The 24766-nt window shown below is 32.5% G+C and overlaps 1 protein-coding gene and 1 pseudogene across 6 annotated transcripts in view; one reads left to right on the forward strand and one right to left on the reverse strand.

The window, feature by feature from the left end:
* Gbe1 (1,4-alpha-glucan branching enzyme 1) overlaps positions 1-24766 on the forward strand; it is a 253379-nt gene that overhangs the window by 45967 nt on the left and 182646 nt on the right. For all 6 annotated transcript variants that reach the window (XM_048803507.1, XM_048803508.1, XM_048803505.1 and 3 more), the window contains one exon: positions 3324-3493. In XM_048803507.1, the coding sequence (XP_048659464.1) occupies positions 3324-3493 (170 nt within the window). The remainder of the gene's footprint in view (positions 1-3323; positions 3494-24766) is intronic.
* On the reverse strand, positions 7815-24529 carry LOC125617004 (annotated as a pseudogene).

Raw genomic sequence — 24766 nt, forward strand, 5'->3', positions numbered from 1 at the left:
CCATGAGACTGGGATTATTTTGTGCATGATTTCATATGAACACATTTTATTCTACCTGATTTTTCTTAATTGCTCTTGTGGACTTTGTTGTTTGTCTGAATAAACCTGTGAAATATCCAGTTTTCCATTGTAAATAGGAGGATTGTTTTCCCTACTTTGCTATTACAAATAGTGCTATAATGAATGTCAGTGTACATGTAAGTGTCTTTGCTATCTATGTGATGTATCCAAAGGGTAAATTTCTGAAAAAGGAATTCCTTACTTGAAGAGTGTGTGATTTTGAAATCTTTATAGCTGATGCCAAATTGTTCTTTGACTTGTATTTCAACAAAACATTTGAGAATGTCTTTTTGGCCAGATAGCACCCTGTCTGTGCAGACTGGCCTTTTAGTGAAAAATGGAATTTTAGTTATATGAGACTTTGAAAATCTTTTTTTTTTTTTTAAGATTCTTTTCTGTGAATGTTTTTTATTTTTTATTTTTAAAAATTAGTATTTATAATTTTGATGCCTGGAAATTATTTAAAGATTCACTTTTCAGTGACAAACTTGTAAATTCCAGTGTTGTATTGGTTAAACCATTCTTTCCGTACTGACTTTAATTGCCCTTTTATTGTGTGCTTAATTTTGGTGTCGTCTCAATATTATTTCAGAAACTCATTTTTGTTCCATAGATCTATTTTAAATGATCTAAGTTTCCCAAATTTTATGAACATAGTTCTTATGTACTAAGTAAAATTCTTATGAATATTCTATAGGATTATATAGGACTATATAATGGAAAAGTAATGTAGTTTTAGGAACCCTGTGATTTAATTTTCTTAAGATGATACTTATTTGTTATACATGATTACAACAATGTAATGGAGAAAGTATAAAGTAACCTCATCAGAAATAAAGTAAAATTGTCACTGATATTAAGGGAATATAACTTGTGTTATTTTTTGTGTGCTTATCTACAGGTAGATGAATGGAGAAAAAATTTGATAGTAAATGATATAGTAAAACATGAGTGAAATAAATGTGTGTTAAATTTAATTTTAAACAATGAAGCTAAATGAAATAAAAAATAGTTGAAATTCTTCTATAACTTTCTTTACCTTAATATTTGTTATTATCACAATGCCCATCTAAGATTAATGAGGTTAAAAGGTATGACAGACTTAAATTTTAGTCAGTGTTAAGTGACTACTTTACAATTCTATCTCCCTTTCACTGCTGTTTTTTAAAATTTTTTTTTCTAAATTGTTTTATAAGACAGCAGAATGCATTCCAGATTATATTACACATATAGAGCACAATTTTTTCTACTTTTTTAAATAATGTTTTTGCTTTGTTAATTTGGTCCAGATATGGTGATCACATTCACTTAGTTCTACAATTGGTTAGCCATAGTTCTGTATTCAGAGAGTTAGTACTCAGCCATATTCCTATAATGTTTATTCCTATATGTTTTCTTTTTAACCCTTTGATTGTCAAATTTTCCATGAAACAAGTTTATTTTTCTTAAATAATGATTCATTAGTCTTCTTGCCTTAAAACCATTCTTTAAAATTGACTGTTTTAAAAATATCTTACATTTAAATTAGAATTTGTCTTTTATAACATTTTTATATTACAACTTTTCTTTTTTAGAATTATATGACCTTGGCTTTATCTTTTTGCTTTTAATGTGCTGTTTCCTTTTTCTACCTACTGTCTATGAAGATATTTCTTTAGGTGTTAAACTTTTTTTAATATTTATTTTTTAGATACAATATTTTTATTTTACATTTATGTAGTGCTGAGGATCGAACCCAGTGCCTCATGCATACTAGGTGAGCGCTCTACCACTGAGCCACAACCCCAGCCCATAGGCGTTAAATTTTAATAGCTTAAATTGTGATATGTTTGATGTGTGTTTGCTTCCCAAACTTTTCTTGAAACATGGCATGCTTTTTTTAATATGAAGATTTAACTCTTAAAGAAAAATCTTCAGTTTTGTATCTTCTATGTCCATTTATTTTCAGTTACCAGCTATCTCTATTTTAATTAATTCTGTCTTTTTGTCCTTTATTTACTTATTTTAATTTGCAATATTTGTTCATTTTACATTTATTATTATTGTTAATTCTAATTTGTTTATTATTTTCTAGTGACATATTTTGTTCTTGCACTCGTTTTCTTAGGTCTGTAGTGTCATTGAGCTTCTCATTCTGTTGTTTGGTAATATAATCTCTTACCCGTGACTTTATTGAATTCATTTTTAATTGAAATATCTGTAGAAAGACTCTGTTCAGCTAAATTGGTGTGTGTGTTTTTTTTATTAGTCAACTTCTCATATTTTGTGTGTTCCATCTATATCTCCATCTGGATTCATAGCATTTTTCATGGAGTCCATAGGTGGAGAAGGAGCTGCCCAGAAGCTTATTGGCATTGCCAAATTCATTCTGTGGTTTTGTTACCTTAATTTTTGACAGAGAGCACCTGCCACATGGTTTACTTCTACAGTTTCTTCCTAGTTTGCTTTTTGCTATATATAGGGAAAATTAATGAAAATGGGCATTTTTTGATGTATCAATATTGAATATAGGAGAAAATGGGAGAAGGTGTAGAGAACCATATTCTTGGTCTTGTTTGGGAATCTTCAATTTCTTCTCATGGTTATTGTTTTTTTGTAGTTTGATATGATATATGTTCTTTCTGTGCTTAGGTGCTTTAGGGCAAGGTAAGGCAAACTACAGTCTGCAGGTCAAAAATGACTCACCTATTTTTGTAAATAAAGTGTTACTGGAACACAACCATGCCTGCTCATTAGTGAATTATCTGTGGCCTTCTTCATGTTTCAGAGATACGGTTGAGTAGCTGTGACAGAGACCATATGGCTGGCAAAGCTGAAAATATTCACCCTCTGCCCTTTACAGGAAAGTTTATAAAACTCTGACATAGGGTAATTTTATTTTTCTTGCAGGATTTTGTTTAATTTACTTTCATTTTCTTAGAAGTTATGGGGGAGAGAGTAGGAATTCTCTTTGTTAGAATATCTTGTCATAGAAATTGCTATTATGATGGTTTTTGAAAGATTCATATAATAATACAACCATTATATTTCTTATACCAAAATGCTTAAAATTCCAAAAAAAATTAGTCGAATTTGTTTGGTTTATTTTGACACAACAGTTGTGATATCCTACCAGGCCATCATCTACCAATAAATTATTTATATTATTCCTTTTTAATCTTGTCTTTTGTTTCTGATATGATTAATGCAGTTACTTAATTATGGTTCATCTTTTTGGAAGACTATTCAATTTTTAACTTATTTTCTTTTGCACTTTTTCAAAGGTATAAGAAGTTTAGCAAGATATTGAGTGACATTGGAGAGAATGAAGGTGGAATTGATAAGTTTTCCAGAGGCTATGAATCATTTGGCATCCACAGATGTGCTGATGGTGGCTTATACTGCAAAGAATGGGCCCCAGGAGCAGAAGGAGTTTTTCTTACAGGAGACTTTAGTAAGTATTTTGAAATCATTGAAGTCAGTAGAATTTTATTTCTCTATTTAAAACTTAGATATATATTTTATGTATAGAATATATGAAGATTCATAACTGCACTATTAGATAGATAGTTATTTGTAATTATCAAATATTTACCTTTGTGTAGTAGAACTGCTTCTGCTATAATATAATATGTATATCCTGAAAAACTTTATGTGCTGTAATAACATGTACCAGAAATAAAAAGATTTATAAGAAAAATTATATTAGGGTTTTTGCTCCAAATTTACTCAAGTAAATTGACAAGTTTGACAAAACCAATAGCAAGTGGGTGAAAATACTGGCATAAAGCCCCTCTAGCATTTGCACCTGAATTGTTGGCATCAGAGTTCTTGGATGGATACTCCTTAGCTTTATACCTTTTTTTTTTTTAATCTTCAGTAAAAGTAAACATTTAGTCTAGAGGGTAACCTTTATCACTCAAATATTTATAGTTTTCCTGTTCCCATAACACTATGGGAAATTTCTTTTTAGCATTGTCATCTGCACTGTAAATCTGACAAACTTAATGCTCTAGAAAGCACAACAATTCAGGAAGCCAGACTTCCTGGGCTTAAAGCCTAGTGGAAGCTTAACTAACCATTCCTTTTATTAAAAAAACTAAAGCATTGTGTATCTTATTGCCTTATCTACATTAACTCTGTTTTTTTTTTTTTTCTTACAATAATTGAACAAGAAGAAAGGTATTTTTTGGTTGTACTTTTTTTTTTCCAAGAATTACCTGGATTAGAAAATCTGTAAGACTTATAATGTTTGAATTTGTCCCAAACTTAAAGGGAAAGAAAATGAATGTTAATTAGCTCACAAATTACAATAGATTTTTTAATTTGAAAATTTATATGAAGACTAATTAAAACGTATTAGGTGGTTTTTCTAATGATATTAATCTGTTTTAAAAGTATTTAACTGTATTTATGTGACCTTGTACATTTCAGTTGATGAGTTGAAACAGATAATTCTATAGAATTATCTCTAACTGTAACACTCATCATCTTTAAGAATTCTGTTTCTCACCTTGTTACCCAATATAAGGGAAGCTTAACTTTCAAATATGTATTTAAATATGACTTATGGAACTGTTGCTTTTTTACCTTTTGGTAGGGATTTAAAAAGAAGCATAACTTTACTTGTGTTTTGGTATGGAAATTAAAAATATTGCCTTTTTACTGACCTCCTTCCCCAATATCCAAATAATCATATAAAACATACTTTCAGAAACTAGTAGCAAAAAATTATCTAATTTCTGCTAATACGACTTATGTTTACCTTAGAAAGGAAATTTACCTAATTCATTTTTTAAGTCTAAGAGATAAACATTTTTAGAGATAGTTTTCAGTGGGAAGTAAAGAATTTCTAGGCTTTAATTCTGAATTTTGGGAAATTTTACATAGTCAAAATATTGTTAGGATGTCTTTCTTATTTTTAATCAGATTAGAAATTGATTTCCTATAGATGTATTTTTCTCAGGGCTTACTCAGATTATTGCTGATTAAAATTTTATTGTTTTAGTATATACTTTCCTTTTTGTCTACTGACCTGAGAACATTTTAGGCATAAGTGCTTAGAGTAGTCAAATATAAAGGATATTTAAGAAAAGATCTTTAAGAAAGAAACTGATATGGATTGGTGTTTAAAATAATTAAAAAAACAGATTTAGAGTTTGAAAACACAGTTGAGCTCTCTAAATACTTTTCTTCAAGTGTCTCAGTGGGGATAAAGGTGACCATATTTGTATTAACTGCCTAACTTTGTTGCTCTGGGTAACAGCTAGCTTGTGAATGTGAAATATAATGTTTACTGAAAAAACTGAAAAAAATACTTTCGTTTACAAAGTTATTTTTATATTAAGAATCACTATTTATTTCAAAAGCCTTGCAAAAATATTATAGTTTAGTCTGTTTTACCCAAACCAATCTGACTTTGCCATACACATTTTAAAAATTACTTGGAAAACACCTTCACATTAAATACAATATTTTATTTGACAGCTTATGAAACAATCATTTCTTTCTTTTTCATTCATTTTTAAAGAGCCAGCCTTTTAAATGGCTAGCAGCTACTTCAGCAAACCAAAAGAATAATAATGTGCATATAATAACATGCATCAGAATCGGAATCTTACTACCCAAAAAAAGTATTTCTGGGTGAACTACTTTTAAGGTTTGAGATGAATTTCTAAAACTTTGAATCATTTGCAATATAAGAAAGACTCATTCTTTAGAAAATTAAGTGTGATTTGAAATGTACTTGGACTTTTGGTACTAAACCGTGTTTATTGCAGGTTGTTAAATAAATGAAGAGAAGTAGCTGTTTTCCAGTATCTAGATGATAATAAGAGAGAATAGTGGTAAACTACATATGTCAATATAAAATAATTGGGTTCCTGTTTGTTATAAATGAAACAGTTTCATTTAAAATTACTAAGTCTAGGAGCTAGGTACTTTTCACAGAACTTAAATGTCTATCATCAATAAATAGAACACACACACACACACACACACACACACACCACGATTTTTAAGCTTGCAGAGAAAAGAAACCATGTTTATTTTTGCAGAGTGGAAAAGATACCAAAAGGAATTTTTTACTTTTGGTTTTCTGGACCAAATTTGTGTGTAACTTTTTTTCCAGTTATATCATGGCCAAGAAGTTTACAGGGTCATAAAAGGCTTTATGTTTCTTAACTCCACATGTTCTGAAACAGTTTTACTTCAAGTGTGTTCTGTGGCTCAGTGTAGTTTCATGAACTGGAATTTGTTTACAATTATGTCAGAAATTGGGAGTAAGCATTTGGAGAATTTCATAGTGATTTGGCAGTTTTTTATTTCTTTTGAACTAATAATGATACTAAATTTGGGTTTTGATTTTTGAGTAATTTTTTTCCTTTGGATTTTTGAAAAATTTTACCAATTTATAAGCATTGGTCTTGAACAGAGTTGAGTATAAAAAGGTAATTGGTTCATCATAATAGATAGTTTGAAAAGTGCTGATTTACAAATTTGTGAAAATCAGTGATCAGTTTTTTTGGGGGGAGTGGGTACCGGGGATTGAACTCAGGTACACTCAACCAAAAGCCTCATCCCAGCTCTATTTTGTATTTTATTTAGGGTCTCACTGAGTTTCTTAGCACGTCGATTTTGCTGAGGCTGGCTTTGAACTTGTGATCCTCCTGCCTCAGCCTCCTGAGCTGCTGAGATTACAGGTGTGCGCCAGTGCACCTGGTTCAGTGATCATTTTTATTGGTTTAGAAGTTCTTTATGATTATAAGGTGTAGTTCTGATATCAACTGCTTTTTCATTCTCTTCCTTCACCTTATCTATGATGGCTGTGTTAATCAGTTTTCACTGTGGTGTGGCAAGTTACTAAAAGCTCCAACATTTTAAAGACTTGAAACAGCAAATGCTTCTTTCTTGTTAATGTTAACTGCTATTGTCAGCTGTGGCTTTTTTCCATGTGTCAAATTCTTTGCAGAATTCAGGGTAATGGAGAAGCCCCATGATGTCATGAGAGAGGGAGAGAGGGAGAGAGGGAGGGAGAGAATGAAGGAGGAATCCTGTGATGGCTCTACAGACTTTAGCTTAGAAGTAGCAGATGTGATTTGCATTGTTTTACAGAGGATGCTGAAAAATTAGAGTCATATGTCTGTTGATGATGTGAATATGTTTCTGAGAGATGTGTCATTAGATGATCCCTTTGTTATGGCAAAATTATAGAATGTACTTATACAAATGGAGATGACTATAAAGTCACTAGGCTATATAATGTTAGGAGACCACTATTGTGTATGTGGCTTGTTACTGACTGAAATGTCACTATGCATCACATGACAGTATACAGTACATGCAGTGCATGACAGTATATGTCCTTAAAGGCAAATAATACATTTTTATAAACTTTCCAGATTTTTTAAAATATTCTAGATGCTTAGTTCCCACCTCCCCCCAAATGGCAAGGGAGTTTGTTTAGGTAGGATAGCTCTCCATATTTAGATTGATGAAGTTTCTTGGAATTTCTGTTAAGTTGTGGTTTCAAAGGAAACTGGAAAAGAATCTTTTACCAGGTAGTCTTTTTCAACTCCCTGTGGGGATGTCTGAATGCATTTTGTCACATGCTTACCCTTCAGTTTGCTTATTTGGAGATTGTGCTGTTTCTTGAGAGCAACTTTCTAGGGGTGGTCTCAGGACTCTGTTTTATTATTATTGATTTATTTTAATGTTTTTGTTATGCATTATAGTTATACAAAATTGTAAGTTTTATTTTGACTTATTCATAAATGCAGATAATATAATTTACTCTGTTTCTATCCCTACTAATTTCTCTCTCCTTTCCTTTCCTGATACTTTTCCTTACTCTTGATGTTATTTATTTTGGCAAAGGGGTGCAGAGGTAGAAAGTCTTAGGGTTATTTACTAAACCAGTGCTGAGGCTGAGAAAAACTGTGATATATTTTTAATACTTCCTCTGGCTTTCTAATCTGATGTTCATTCTTTCACCAATTTTATTTGTTAACTAGACTGAATGAATTAATTTCTGCTTGACAGGCTCAAACATTAACAACGCAAAATGATTCCCATAGGTTTCTAAGCACCAAGAGTAGTCTGTTGTCTAGTATATGAATACAGTTCTTCTACTAGTTGCATCATGTGCTTATACTGAGCCTGTACCCCCATCCAATGAAAGCTGATTCTTTTCATTATAATTTTGCAACAGTTGATAATGAATTATGAGTGTGACAACAAAGTTACTGAGTATTAGGCAAATGTTAGTAAGGACAACCTGGAACATTTTTTTTTTCTTCCAACAGACTCTATTGCTCTTTGGGGCATGGGGCTCAGGAGCTCTTAAGAGTAATGGGTCCATTTCCTCTTCCCCATCATAGGCTTCTGTCTGTGCAGAATGGCACTGGCTCTTTGGATGGCCACCATGCTCAGGTCTGGGAGCTACTTGTTCTCATGGATCTTATGCCTGATGCTGCCCAGGGTGGCCCACACATTCTTGTGGATGGTGGTTCACACAGGTTGTAGCTGGCTTTCCTTGGCTGGATCTCCACTCCCTAACCAATACAACACCTTTAAGTCACAGGTTCCATGCCCACAGTCTTATAGTTGCAGTGGTAGTAGAAGGAGTTGTACACCTTCAGGTTTTTGGACTTGGTCATGTCTGTTTCTCTCGATCAGGAAATTGGTGCAGTTCTGCACTATCATCCACTGTAGGTGCATGAACAGGGTGAATGCTCTTTACACTGCGGCGACCAGAGATGGAAAGAGTGGAAGAAATAATTTTTAATTATGTATGCACAGTGAACTGAAATAAAGAGATGGGTCAAAATTCTTGCAAAGGACCCAAACTCAAAGATAAGAATTTAGTCTTATATCAGAAGATGGGTGAATTTATATTTATATTTTAAAACAAGATGTTTATCATTTTGTATGTGTATGTATGTGTGTATATAATTTAACATTCCCTGTTTTAACCAGTATTTTGTATATATTTATTGACTTCAGGCCCCTGTTGTGTGGGATCAGAGAACTTTGTTATAATGCCTAATGCCGATTTTTATAGAGAAGCATTCTTACTTTCGGGATTTTAGGAGATTTCTGTTAGAAGATCTTTATGCTAGAAGGAAGAGTTTGAACTTTGTGACATCAGTAAAAATTACTAGCTAGCTTCATATTGCTTTTTAAATAAATAACATGTTAAAATTTATGCTATATGGATAAAATGGTGGTTTCTGTTAGCTTTTAGTTTTGTTATTTCAGTTGTTACTATATATAAATTTCTTTTTTAGCAAATGTCTTGAAATTGCGATAATTTTACCCATTAAATGACTTTATTTACCATTTATTTGCAGAGATGCATTTTTTGTATCATCCCTTATCAAGTTAAATATCAAGTTAAATGTCTTCTTAGATCATTGATGTTTTATAATAGTCCCATGTGGCTAAGAATATGATTGATTATAACATATTAACATTTTCTGTATCTTGATCATAGCTCAACTATGTAAATTCAAATTGCATTATTCTAAGAAGCTAAAACTTATGACAATGTTTAAGGCAACTCAAATTTAAGTTGATATTTCCTAATGTCACAGCATATTAGAATATCATTTTGCAATGTGCAGAGGTTTATAGAAATGTCATACATTTGTCAGCAGTGGGCAGCATTGCTTTTGTTGCCCATCCAGGAAGTTGTTCCAAGAAGGTCAGCTGGAATTCACTGGCCTTCAGGTGTCGAGATTTGAATCTATAGCTCTCTGCATATCTCAAATCTTTTCTCTGTTTTCCCTGTATTGGCTTGTATTCTTTGTATTTTTAATTCCTGCCCAGTTGTTTCTTTAAAAACATTTGGAGGCATTTAAAAACTTGTATACATCTGGGGGGGGGGAACTTTAACCTCTTTATTGTTTGTCAATTTCTCATGTGAATCTGTGAAAATATTAATTTTGACTATTAAAACCTGTCCTCTCATTATAGATTACGGAAACAATGACTCGGCTATTGTAATCGATCGTAAATTAGTGGCAGAAGTACCTCAAATGTGTTATTTAAAGATTAGGAAACTGAAAATAATACCAAATTTTCTCAGCAAGAATGAAGGTCCTTCAATACTGGTACCTTTGTACAGGAGGAAATCACTACCCAATAACTATGGAGACAGACATAATTGAGTTTTGAGTCAAATCTTGAATGCTAAAATATACTCCCATTTTTCTGTATTTATGTTATTTTTTTTTGAATTTTAATATTTAAAAATTGAAATATATTCACATAACATAAAATTAACAATCTTAAAGTGTATATGTTTTAGTGATTTTTTTAATATACTTGTGATGTTTTGTTACCATTATCACTAATTTTATATCACTTCCATCTCCTACCCCATACCTATTAACAGATAGTATCAATTCCCCTCTTCCTCCATTCTTTACCATCATTAATATAATTTTTATTTCTATGATTTGTTTATTCTTGACATTTTGTGTAAATGGGATCATACAACATGGAGTCTTTGAGTCTGGATTCTTCACTTACCATCATATTTTTAAAGTTCATCTGTTTTGTGGAAGGTAATACAACACTGTGTTTTTTTCCCCTTTTAATAGCCAAATAATATTCCACTTATATAACATATTTCTGTGGATGAACATTTGGTTTATTTCTACTTTTGACTGTTGTGAATAATACTGGTGTGGAAGTTTGTATACAAGTGTTGATGTTTTTAATCCTCTTGGGTTGCCTTGGCTATTGTTCTTAAATTAAAATAATTGTGCTGGTCATGTGCTTATTTGCCCTATTATCCTTTTGCTTACTCTACGTCACCCTGCTTTTCACCACACTTCTCAAACTGTCTTGGTCTGTGCCACTGTTGTGTTGGTTTAGTGGGGGGGCAAGGTGGAAGAATGGTGGGTGGGGAAAGGGGAGAAGCTAGGGAATTTCCCCTACTCCTCACCACCTTTGCTTAGAGTGAGGAAGCATATCTTGGCAGCAGCAGTGTCTTTTAGTTCTGTTTGCCTTTCTCCTAGTGACCAAGTGGCTGTAGCTCAAATAAGCACAAGAGGAGAAGTTTTAATTAGGTTAAGCTTGGGGTACAAGGTTTCGTATAAGTCATGTCAGATGTAAAAATGGATGCCAAATCAACAACTATATTAAACAGATGTTTTGAGCACATCTAAGGAACTCAGAAGGATCTCAGGGTGTTCCTTGCATGGGCAAATGAAGAACAACCAGTATAGTGCCAGATTTCTCATAACATGGTTTAAAGAAACACAAATCACCAGAGCCAATTTTGACTGTATTTTCTTGGACATGACTCCCTCTTCCTTTACTTACAGCTGTGCATTATTTACATTTCTGTTCAGAAGGAGAAAACATTTTTGGTGAATTGCTTCTTCAATCTCTCTTTCCCCATTTCTCCTCATTCTTCCTTTTGCTTCCTTCCTTTCTTCCTTTTCCTTAGCTATTCCTTTGCTCTTCTTAATCCTCAGTAAGTTTCCTGTCTAATATTAACAAGTGGAAGACTTTCAGACTTAACAAAAATGGTCTGGATTCTTAAGGAAAATAAAGAAAGTACTTTATTTCTTAATCCATGTAAAGCATATAGTTAACTTTATTAAATTAAACAATTTATTTATGATTACCTATACATGTAAGCTGTGTAAGTAATATGAAATTTATTATTTCTTTTCCTTCAGTTATAGAACATTATCCTAAAATAAGGTGTATATTCTGTTAAGTCATCGTATTCCCTAAATAATGTTATAATTAGCATCTAACTCACTTATATATATTTGCATGTGTGTATATACATATAAAAATTAAATTTCAAAAATCTGTTAGAGTTCTTGAAGTTAGAAGAGCTTGTGAAAGATCTAGAATTTAAATTCAGTAGTGGCTCCTTCATTCCTCCCAGCTTTCCTTCCCTTTAGTAGCAATATTTATTTTTATTGTTTATGTGCCAGATACTATGCTAAGTCTTGGAAGTAATGGGATGTGTAAGAGGGACAGTGACTTCCTCATGTAATGGTGGAAATGGTGGACTCCTCTTATCTAGCAATCATTGCCTAAGCTCATCTAGTAATAAAGTCATATTGAAATTTTGATGCTATTCTAAGTATTTGTGGTCATTGTTGAATGACATTTTAGGTAAAAGAATAAGTTATTAAATAAACTCTTATTACGACATTTTAATAAATGAAGATAATTTTGTAATTAAATAGTCAAAACAATGCTTGGATTATAATTTAGTAATTGTTATAAACAATATGCTTTTTCAGATTGCTGTTTCATAAGGATTTTTTGATTATTTATTTTGGTGGTATTTTATATATTTATTTTTAAAGCAAAAGTGTTGAACTGAAACTTTTGTGGTATATTTCCAGAGAATCTATAATTGATTTAAATGATACATGAGACATTTTTTGTCAAACTGTACTGAGCTAGAAAAAAATCTCTTAGAATAGCTGTATTTAGATTTTAATGAAACTAGGCAGAAAGGAGACTAAAAGTGAATTTCCTTTTTAGTCTTTTAAATGTAAAAGTGCATCATTTGTCCTATATATCTTATTCATCATCAGTCATAGCAATGCATTCATTCCCATGAGAGAGATAATGGATTCAGAGAGCCGAAAGGAATGGAAGATTGTCATTCAATGCAGATGAGTTTTAGTAATATTCTTATCATAAAAAATTGGGTTGCAGAACTTTAAGATTTGGAATTAAGTTGCCATAGATATATTTAATTAAAAGTAGATTGCTTTAACCTTTCTTTAAGTTAGAAATAGGTTTAAAATCATAAATTAAATTTATAGTTAGTTTGTATTTAACCTGTATTCAGGACTTGCCTTTAATAAGGATTCTTTATAAAGTTTAGCCTGGGAAAGACATATTTTAATTGAACTATTACAGTGAACATTAAAAGAAAGTTTTTGAAAGAATTTTATTTCTTAATATATTGGATAAAAGTATGGTTTACATTTCTACTGGTGGGGAAAGTAACCAAACTTATCAAACCTAACTAAAATTTGAAAACAAAAGAGCACTCTGCCTCTTCAACTCCCCATCTCATTAATACAGCTACTTATATTTCCTAAATTTGAATATTATTACTTGATGGGTTGGTTTATTGTTCATAACACTGTCCAATGAATATTACTCTTCTCAAAGTTGAAGCACATGAAGAATGAAGTTATTGAAGTAGAAAAACAAACAACTGGAATTATATATTTGACACATGCATTGGCTGAATTACAAACTCTCCTGTATATATTCATTTTTAGTTTAATTAGAGAAAATCAGAATGCTTCAGATTTGTTCTGTGATCATATTTAATTATGCACTCTTAATCTGGGCATTAAAAAAAAGTATGGTGAATATGGAAAAATGTGTAGCCAACCACATTCCCTTCTATAGATACTTCCAGACTTTGGTCCACATCTTAGGTTCTCTTGTTCTGAGTAGATGCTGAGGTTTGGGACTGTGTGGACCATGTTGATTCTTCCACCTTAGAAAAGCCAGAGGAGTAGAAATGGGTGATAAGATTGAAACCAATTGCTGCAGCTCCAATCTGTGATCTGGCCTGTGGTTCCTGTCAATCAATTCATCACTGATTTCTTTCTCCAAGGGTTATTGAGTTAGAAGTGGGATTTTATCTTTTACTGCTTTAGTTTTTCCTGACTTACTTAGATGTGTAGAAATATTCCTTAGGTGCTTTATGCAACTTGGGATTTAAAACTAATATATATATATATATATACATATATATATATATATATTTTAATGGTCAGGTCATGCTGACTGGTACAGAAATATCTCAGATAAATTGTACATATTAAATCAAAACAAACCCTGTCACAAGCTATATCTATTCACTATTACTTTCATTTCATTTTTAAAGGAAAGACTTCTATAGAAAATAGTTCGTATTTGTTCTTTTTTCCCTCCCCTCCACAGGGTTAGGAATCATAAACTGAAATCTCCTGCAAATAACCTGTTGTTATTACCCAGAAGGTAATTGCAACATTATAGAATTGTTAATCTTTTCTCAATGAAGATCAAGATTCATTCACTCTCAGAGGCTTAGGAAGAAAGCATGTTCATGTTAGGCATACAGAAAATTGGAATTTATTGTTGCTGCAAGCAGATGGATTATCCTCATCTGGTCTTCATTTTGTTTCACACTTACATCAGCAGCCTTGTAGGGAAAACTTGCTATGTATATAGCAAGTAAGATTAAATGAAAATTTGTATGTAAGAGTTTTGAGCTTAGTGCCTAATATTAAGTAAATTCATAGCAAAGGTTTGCTCATGCATTTATTTTTTGTAACATCTTCCAGAGTTTAAGGGGATAATATGAATATTTTAATCAACATTGGTAAAATATTCAGTTGCTGATAACTTTTGAAAGTGTTGGCTCTCTTCTAGGTTATTTGGTGCTTGTGATGTCCCAAATTGGAATTATACCAATGTTTTCCTATGGAATAAATGGACTGTACCTGATAAAGTCCATTCCTAAGTTTTCCCTGGGTAAAATGTTCCTTTCTTATGGCATTTGGAGTCATCATTTTACAAAATGTTTCTCCATTTTGTTTGCAAGTTTTTGGAACAATATTATTAGAGAGTTGACTGAAAATGGAACCAGGAAAAATTCACATTTGGGGTATAGGCTGAGGAAGAGGTGGTGAAGACACGAGAGGAAAAACAACATTTGGAAAATGAGAGGGCTTCTCAAGAGAATGAAGTATGCAACGCTATTTTATGTCCATGTAATATCTAAAATGTAGTAAACTTATGCAGTAAGTGCTTGATTCCCATTCCTTTACTAAATCTTCCCAATAGCTCAGTAAGGTAGATAATATTATTGTTTTTATTTTGTAGATGAGTAAATTGAGACTTAAACTACAGAAGTAACCCTTGCTAACTTGTGGCAGAGCCATGTTTGTATTGAAGGTGTTTTCCCTGTGTGCTATAACCACTGGGTTGGAGAAGGGATGAGGACCTATAAGGAAAATGAGCTATAAGGAAAATAAATTCCATTTGAAGATTCTCTTCAGTTCTAAACCTTCTTTTTAAGAGGAAGAATTAATAGGGAATTATTTTCTGCATTGTATAGACACAGAAATTCAAATTTAAGAAATTGTAACCTTTGAAAATCCATGTATCTGGTAAACACTAATTAAAGGTTTTTTTCTACAAGTAAATACATGTATTTATTCTATTAAGGTCCCATTTACCATGGACATTCCAATTTGTGCTCTTGAATTGTATGAAACTCTTATGATCATCTGAAGCTCAGGTTTATGTCTCTAGAAGCCAATTTATACTTTTGGGCTACTTATACATCCTACACTATATGACATTAAGTGTTGCATAGGTGTGTAATAACACAAAAATATTATCCATGTTTGCATAAATAATAATATACCTTCTTTAACTTTCGCTATGTTAGACAGGAAAATTTGCAAATTGATTGACATGAAGAAGAACTTACATATATATGTATTTAATACCTTTTTTTCTTAATTTTATAGTATCTTGAAAAATCCGGATATTTTTCATTAACATTACATTTGTATTTCACCTTGTCTACTTATTTAGTCTTTACTTATAGTTTCACTGGATTGTTTCTATTAAATAAATTTCACCTTTCAAGGTGATTCTGGCATTAGAGAACTTGAATCCACCTGGGCCTAGGTAGGATAGCAGTCCCTATAGTTGTAGAGCTATCACTGAGTTCAGTAGGGACCAGAGGCTAGGATAGTGGAAACACATAGTTGTATCTTTAGAGTATTTGATTTATAGATTGAGCATTCCTAATCCAAAAATCTGAAATCAGAAATGCTCTAAAATCCAAAATTTAAATGCCGTATTATACAACCAGTGGAAAATTCCATACCAATAAACAGTTTTATGCATAAAATTATTAAAGATAACTGTATAAAATTACCTTCAGTCTATATGTATAAGGTATATATGAAAGATAAATTAATTTTAGATTTAGACTTGGGTCATGCTCTGACAGTTCATTATTGGAAGCATTTCTGGTCCCAAGCATCTTAGATAATACTTAATTAACATGTATTATGTTTTTGTGGTGGATAATGGTCAAAACAAGCTGGGGGAATCTTAGTCTGTACGATAAGCGGGAGATTAATGCCTAGCCCATCAATGATGTAGGAAAGACATTGTGTCAGATAAGAAGGCAGAATCCAAAAGACTGTTAGTAGGTTGTTTTTAGTGAGAACAGCATTTTAATGATTTTGTTTCAAACTTAAGAATATCTGAATTTGGGATGGGGTTGTCGTGTCAGAGGTAGAGCGCTCACCTAGCATGTGTGAGGCACTGGGTTTGATCCTCAGCACCACATAAAGTAAAATAAAGGCATTGTGTCTACCTATAACTAAAATATAAATATTTTTTAAAAAAGAATGTCTGAATTTAATCAGCAGAGTAGTTATCACTTTGTTTGACTTTAAATACCAGAAAACAGGGTAATAATAAATAGTCTAGCCTTTTTTTTTATTTTGATGGAGTTGTGTTAATGACAGTTGGATTTATTCTTGAACATGTTAAACCTCCACATTACTTTGCCAGTATTTTCCTGAAATTGGGTCTCTGATTTTCGAAATGGGAGTGGGAAAAGATGTGAAAATTGATGGCCTCAAGCTTTTTAAAATCCAAATTGAAACTTGTACTACAAAGAGAGAAGTTTAACCTGAGAGTTTATGCCTATATCAGCATGACATAGAGTGGCAATTGAAGTTTTCTTACACCCCACAGATCTAATAAACACTTTGGTTCATTTAAAAGTGATTCAATTTTCTTGGATTTTGGATTTCAAAAAGAAGGAACGTAGCCTAGTGAATTATGTCCTATATGTGTTCTAAATGTAAAAATCACATATAGATTTATTTTAGATGTTACTACTGTTTAGACATGGATAATTAGGCATTTTGTGAATGTTCAGATAAACAGTTTATTCAGCATTTTATAATTTTTTTATCAAATTGTGATATTTAATATATTGAGTGAACATAATGGGTGTGTGTGTGTGTGTGTGTATACACACACCCACACCCACATATACAGACACACTTATTGGTGTGTACCTAATATGTGTACATTGCATAAATTACATATATTTGGAGTTTATGACAAAAAAGATCTATCTTAAAATACAAATAATTCATTTATGTTATTAAATTTAACTATCATAATTTTGTTTTTAAGTCTTGTATACATTATTTGGTAAGTTCTTATTATACAACTATGTATTATATAATATATTATACAACTATGTGTTGGAATGATTAAGAAAAGTACCTACCTAGATCTTTGTGTTTTTTAATCATTTATTCAAATAATTTTTGTAATCTTAATGTATAATGGAGTCTCATGAGAATACTATTTATGATCACCTACAAAAACAACAAAAAATATTTCATTAATTCTGTTCTTATTATATTCCTAGTTGCTAAGTGTGATTTGATTTTGTATAACAATTTGAAAATTATTATTTCAGTAAATACTTGTTGAGTGGTTATTATATGTGATGTTCTAAACTAGATTTGGGGGTACAGAGATGAGTAAAACTTGAATGTTGTATTTAGAGAGCCTGTAATTAGAAAGGGAAAAACTAATAAACTGTGTAGATAACTGTAATAAGTATTATGATAGATGTAGGTTTAGGCTCTTTGCAGGGAATTCAGAAAGGTTAGTGGTGACTCTTACTTGTTTACATATTAGCTATAGCCGATTGTTACACAGTAATTTGGTGTAACACACTAATCCCAAACTCATTGTGACAATAATAATCATTTTTTAATATCATTCATGAATTTGTTAATCTTGCTGGAGTGGGTATACTTTTTTAGAGGTCATGATGAGGGGACAAAGTTGCAATTGAGATTTTCCTGGTAAGGGATGAGATTGCTAGTAATCATTGAAAAGCATTATCAAACATTATTTTTTGTGTAAAAGGTATAAAGATCCCTATGGCAGCATTTTTTTCTGTTCTAAACTCCACAATGCTAATTACTCCATAGTAAATTAAACTTATAAATGAACAGTGTTCTGTGACATGACTTCTCTTTGATCCTACTCCAGATCCCTTTCTTCTCTTCTTGAGTGTTTCATTATTAAATGCTTTCAAATGCATTTCTTCTTTTTATCCCTGTCTTCACTTTGTGATTTAAGAGAACTAACTGAATATCAAGATTCTCTTTTGAATCTTGATCTTCTAGCACACTTACCCCATAAATCTGCAGTGTTGGATATAACAAATTATGTAATTTCTTTGCTCCTGTGCAGCTTCTGGACACCATGAGGAAAAATCACATTGCCATTGGACTGCTACTTTCAGATTCATGACTATCAACACTTCACAGAAATCATTTGCATACTCTTGAATCCAGTATTTCTTATATTTTCCATATTAGCTATTTCAAATTGACCACCCTCTTCAGAATCCCTCATATTACTAACTTCTCATTCTTCGTTAGCATAATATTTGCCCTGACTTTCGAGAAACTACAAGGTGGCAAAAGGAAAAATTTCAATTTTCATATCCCTCCCTTGCAAAAGATGTCTGTATTGATATTCATTCTTCCCAAGTTCTTTTAAAAGTTAGTGGAAGAGATTGATGTCACAAATCAATACTTGGAATCCCTTTCTCTTTTGACTCTTAATTGTTGTAAATTTGTTTCTCTTTCCTCTCCCAGCCTTCTCTCTGCTACTTCCTTTCTCTGCCTATAGAGTTACTCATAGCTCTCCTTCTTTGAACATGTCGGAACATGATAGACAATTTCTTCCTCCATTATTTGGCATATTTCTAGAATGACATTTTAGTCCATTGGTTGGTGAATATGTGATAGAAATTTACAAAACTGGAAGATAAAAGTGTACACTTTTATATATACTGTAATTCATATTAATATAAACTCAGGTACACATAAATACCATATACTTAGAAGAATTTATACTAAGGCATTAATACTGTACAGGAGGATTATTAGATGTGTTTTAGTGAAATTTAATAATTTTTTGGTGGTACATAGAATAAGTACTTTTCTTTGTAATGAAAACCAAAAATAGTGGTAGCGAATAATATCCTCACATACCTATATTATCATTAAATTTTTCCTTCCCCTCTCTTCAAAACAGTTATCTTTCTGTACTTGTACTTGTCTTTCTCTAGCAACAGATGTTATTGAACTCTTCTAATTTCTTTAAGTTCTCTTTAGTCTTTTCTATTTTGTATTATGCTTAAAGAACCACACAAATGATGATCTATCTTTCTTAGATGCTTCTAATATCCAAACACTGCTTCTTAATCAATTTAACTATAAACTAGCTTTCAAATGCATTTCTTCTTCTTTTTATCCCTGTATTCATTGTTGTGATTTAAGAGAACTAACTGAATATCAATAAATCCCAAGGAGAAACAACTAGAAGTTTCACTGAAAACTCAGGGAAGGTGAAATTTGAAAGAATAGTTGGGATTAGAAGTTGTAGGTCATTTGTGATCTTTGTGAGAGTATTTCAGAAATATTTTAGGCAGTAAGTGATTATGAGGAAATGGAGATATTGGTCAGGATATTGGCCTCTCAATGGCAGAATGACCAGGGTCACTTGGATTAAAAGAGAGGTTTTTTTCATTGTTGTTGATGTTATTTCAGCAAATATATCAATTCATCCTATTCCAATGATGAGAATTAAGAGACTGAACAGAGAATATTCAACTGCATCAGAACATTAGAAAACAATTGAAAAAAAGATGAAAGGAAATAGTGGAATCAAGCAATTTGTCTTAGACAAGAGAAAAACTCAGAGGAAGGTGGTAAACATGTCTGCACATATTAATTTGTAGGTTTGCCAGAAAGCTGAGGGACTTCTGGTCCTATATTTCCAGAATTCTCTGTGAAATAGAAAATTCCCTTCTGCTGCAGATATATGAACTTACAGCTCCTTAGAGATATTGGAAACTACTTAATAGAGGGAACCATTTTTTTTTTTTTTAAAGAGAGAGAGGAGAGAGAGAGAGAATTTTTTTAATATTTATTTTTTAGTTTTCGGCGGACACACCTTTGTATGTGGTGCTGAGGATCGAACCCGGGCCACACGCATGCCAGGCGAGCGCGCTACGGCTTGAGCCACATCCCCAGCCCCTGAGGGAACCATTTTTAATCTCTTTTTCCCTTCTCTGTTTGTTTCAACCGTCACTCTTTACCTTTGTGACTATCTACCATAAGGTCATATGCCAAGGTCTATGCTGGGCAGTACTTGTTAACATTTTAAGGTTGAATGTCCAGGAAACATCCTGAATCACTTGCTGTGTCACTTGGGTGGCAATGGTGACTTGTCTTGGCATTGTGGTCCACGGAACCTCCTGTGATTTGACAGACTTACAGCTCTTTTTCTAGTGTAGCTGCCATAGATTGTATAATGTTTTCAATACCTGAAAACATGTACTATAAATGAAAACAAAAATAAAAAAAAGCCACATGCAAAATATATTTTCTAAAGCATGGAAGAATTATAGTAGGTGATTGTGAAAATATAAAATCTAGTTAAAAGCCTGCTATGGGCAATGTGTTTTCTCACAATTCTTATGTTTGTGTTAGCCCAATGTAATGGTATTTGGAGGAGGAGCCTGTGGGAGGTAATTAGATAATGAGGGGAGGCACCTTGTGAATGGAGTTAGATCATGAGGGGAGGTACCTTGTGAATGGAATTTACTGCCTTTATAAGAAAAGACACATGAGAGGACACAATATGAAAAGAGCTGGGAAGAGAGCAAGCTGGGAAGAGAGCTCTCACTGAGAATCCAGCCTTGCTGGTATCCTGTACTAAAGCCTCCAGGACCATGAGAAATGAATGCTTTATTGTTTAAGTGATTCAGTCTCATGTATTTCTTAGAACATCTCAAACTTACTTGATAGATGTCATCTGTAATTCTAATTACAGATTGGATTGGATCTAGATTGTTCTATGTATGTCATAGAGGGTAGGAGCACACACAGAAGCAGGAGTCAGACTAGCATGACTCATATTCTGGCTCTGTCACTTAGTAGCTCTGGGACTTAGGCTTTGTTACCCTCTGTCTTTGAGCCTGCTTTCTCATCCAGCAAATGAAGATTGTAACACTTTATAGGACTTTTGAGATAATTGCATTAGACATTAAATGTCAGGCACTAAGGACACTCTATAGCTACTGCTGCTGCAATCACTTTCACCAAGGCATCTTATTTTTTGTTATTTTAATAATTTTATTACTCTGTCACAATAAGACTCTTTGTCTCTCCTTAGTTTTTAGACAGCCTTTGCTCAAATCATTTTTTTTTTTAAATGGGAGAATGTTTTTTCATAGTTTCTTTTTTCTTAAGCAGTTCAAGATAAGTCCTTCAATCATCATCATTAACTTTGTATACTTTTATTGGTGACCTCTTATGGAACTATTGCTAATCTGAGCTTTAGAAATAGAAGACATATATTTTTGTTTATTTAAAAGCCTCCCCCCCACCCCCCAGCTTCTAATATGGTGAATTTGTTGACCTTTGCAAGCCTTGAAACTTTTAATCATTTTTTCTTCAAAGAAATCTTCAGCTCTATAACTTGACTTTTTTTTTTTTTTTTTTTTAGGGGTTTCTTGTGAGACCACTTTATTTTTTTTATTGTTGGTTGTTCAAAACATTACATAGTTCTTGATATATCATATTTCACACTTTGCTTCAAGTGGGTTATGAACTCCCATTTTTAGCCCATATACAGATTGCAGAATCACATCAATTACACATCCATTGATTTACATATTGCCATACTAGTGTCTGTTGTATTCTACTTATTGACCAAGCTATCTTCACAGTGTTAAATTTTTATGTCTCTTTATGTGGTCTTTTCCTTTACAGTATCTCTGAGAGAACTTTAGGGCAAAAGCTCAGCAGAAATGAACAAATAAGAGCTATCTGACTTTAAGAAAAAAATAATTTTTCACAGCTTTATTGAGATATAATTTACATAGCATATAGTTCACCCATTTAAAGTATATAAATCATGGTTTTTAGTATAATAAAAGCTGAGTTTTGCAATCATCATCACAATCAGTTTTAGAATATTTTTACCACCCTAAAAGAAACCCCATATACTATCATACTGTAGTGTCCTGAGCACTAGGCAATCATTAATATCTGTCTTTATAATTTTCCCTGTCCTCAATATTTCATAGAAATGGTGTCATTAATACATGGTCTTTTGTGACTGTTTCTTTTACCTAGCATGTTTATGAGGTTGTGTGTTGTATATGCATTCATTCCTTTTTATGCCCAAACAATATTTTGCTGTATTGGAAATGCAACATTTTGTTTATCCATTTATTACTTGGACATTTATATTGTTTTTAACTTTTGTTTATTATGAATAATGCTGCTATGAACCCTTATGTACAAGTTTTTGTGTGGACATATGTTTCCATTCAACTAGCTTATATATATAAGGGTGGAATTGCTAAGTCTAATGGTAACTCTGTCTTTAGCTTTTTATGAACCTCCAGATTGTTTTCAAAATGGCTATACTGGGCTGGGCATGGAGGTGCATGCCTGTAATCCCAGTGGCTCTGGAGACTGAAGCAGCAGGATTGCACATTCAAAGCTAGTCTCAGCATCATAGCAAGGCCCTAAGCAACATAGTGAGACCCTGTCTCAATTAAAAAAAAAAAAATAGGAGGGCAGGGGATGTGGGTCGGTTTTGAGTGCCCCTGTGTTCAACCTCTGGTCCCCCCACATTCCCTACCAAAAAATAGCTGTGCTGTTTTGCTTTTTCATTAGCAGCATACAGGGTTGCAAGTTTCTCCACACTTTAGGAATGCTAATTCATCTTTTTGACTGTAACCATCCTAATGTGCATAAATGTTATCTAATTGGGATTTGCATTTTCTTAATGATTAGACATTAGGAAATGATGTTGAAAATTCCTTTGTATGCTTATTCATCATTCATTCATCTTCCTTGTAGAAATGTCTGTTCACATTTTTTGCTCATTTTTAAAATTGGGTTCTCTTTTTATTATTGAATTGTAAATGTTCTGTACATATTCTAGACTCAAGTACCTTTTCAAATATGATTTCCAAATATTTTGTCCCATTCTCTAGGTTACTTTTTCCTTTCTTGGTAGTGCCCTCTGATGTACAAATGTTTATAATTTTAAAGAAGTTTGATTTATCATTTTTTTATTTCTGAAATCCTAAGAAAAAGCTAAGATTTCAAAGATTTACCTTATGTTTTGTTCTAACTTTTTAATAATTTTGTCTCTTATATATCAAACTATTTGATCTATTTTTAGTTTTATGTGTTGGAAGGATCCATATTTACTTAAAATTTTTTTGAGAGCTTCAGTTGTCCTAGAACTATTTGTGGAAAGACTGTTCATTCTTCATTGAATGATTTTGTCATTCTTGTTGAAAATCAATTGACTGTAGATATGAGTTTATTTCTACAACATTAATAGCTATGTTAGAAACCATTATTTCAGCTTCACTGGTACATTTTAAAAAGTGGCTATAGTATTAAGAGTATACTTATGTAATTAATTTCCTGATTACCATAATCTCCTATTCTCCCACAACATGGAGTGGTTTATGTAGAATGTCTTAATGATAGATGAATGTGACTTAAGGTGTAGAGAAGAGCTCTTCTCTCAAATCCATGCTGAAGCCATTAATGGGTTAAATTGTCATCAGTAGTGATGCAGAGTATTAACAGTGAAGTGCAGTGTTGCCTTGTCTAGTAAGATCTTTCTAACTGGGCTCCAAATATTTGTTGAGATAAAGAGATAGAGTTTAATGTAGTTATCAGTGAAAACAGTTCAGAGCCATTCTTGGCCCATTGAATGCCTGTAGCTGCCTCTGATTATTGTCCACATTGCATTAGTACTTCTATCCTTTTATTCTAATTTTTCCCTTTCATATGTTCTTTCTAAGCAAATAATGTTATCTCCTCACAATTTTGACCATTAGTTTTCCTCTGTTTACTTTCACTGATAACAAAACTCAATCATCTTAGTTTCAGTGCTCTAACAAAGTATCACAGATTGAGTGTCTTCTAAGAAATAAAAAAAATATTTCTTACTGTTTTGAAGGGCTGGAAGCCTAAGAGGATGCCATAATGGTTGGAATCTGGAGAGGGCTGTCTTCTGATTTCTGCTCATAATCTCTCATAGTGGAGAGTGAGTGAACAAGAAAAGCGGTTGCTTTTATATGGGTGTGTTCATTAGCTTTTTGTCGCTATGATCAAAGTACCTTATGGGAACAACTGGTATTTTCGGCTTGAGGTTTCAGAGGTTCAGCCCATGGTCTGCCATTCCTCTAGACCCGTGGTGAGGCAGAAAATCATAGAGAAGGGTGTGGTATTGGAGCATTGCTCACCTCATGACAGCCAGGAATGAGGGTGGAAATGGTGAGGAAAAGAAGGGGAAGATGTCGGTCATAAGCCTTCCAGGGCATGGTCCACTGGAGTCAACCCTTCCAGGCACATCCCACCTGCCTACAGTTACCACCCAATTAGTCCATTCAAACTGGGATGGACTGATTAGGTTATAGCTCTCATATTCCAGTTATTTCACTTCAGAACATCTCAACATTAACACAGGAAACTTTGGTAAGCACCTGATATCCAAACTATAAAAGTAGGCATTAATCTCATCCATGAGGGCTTTATACTTTAGACCTAATCACCTTCCA

Source organism: Marmota marmota, unplaced genomic scaffold (genome assembly GCF_001458135.2).
Source record: "Marmota marmota marmota unplaced genomic scaffold, marMar, whole genome shotgun sequence".
Lineage (NCBI taxonomy): Eukaryota > Metazoa > Chordata > Mammalia > Rodentia > Sciuridae > Marmota > Marmota marmota.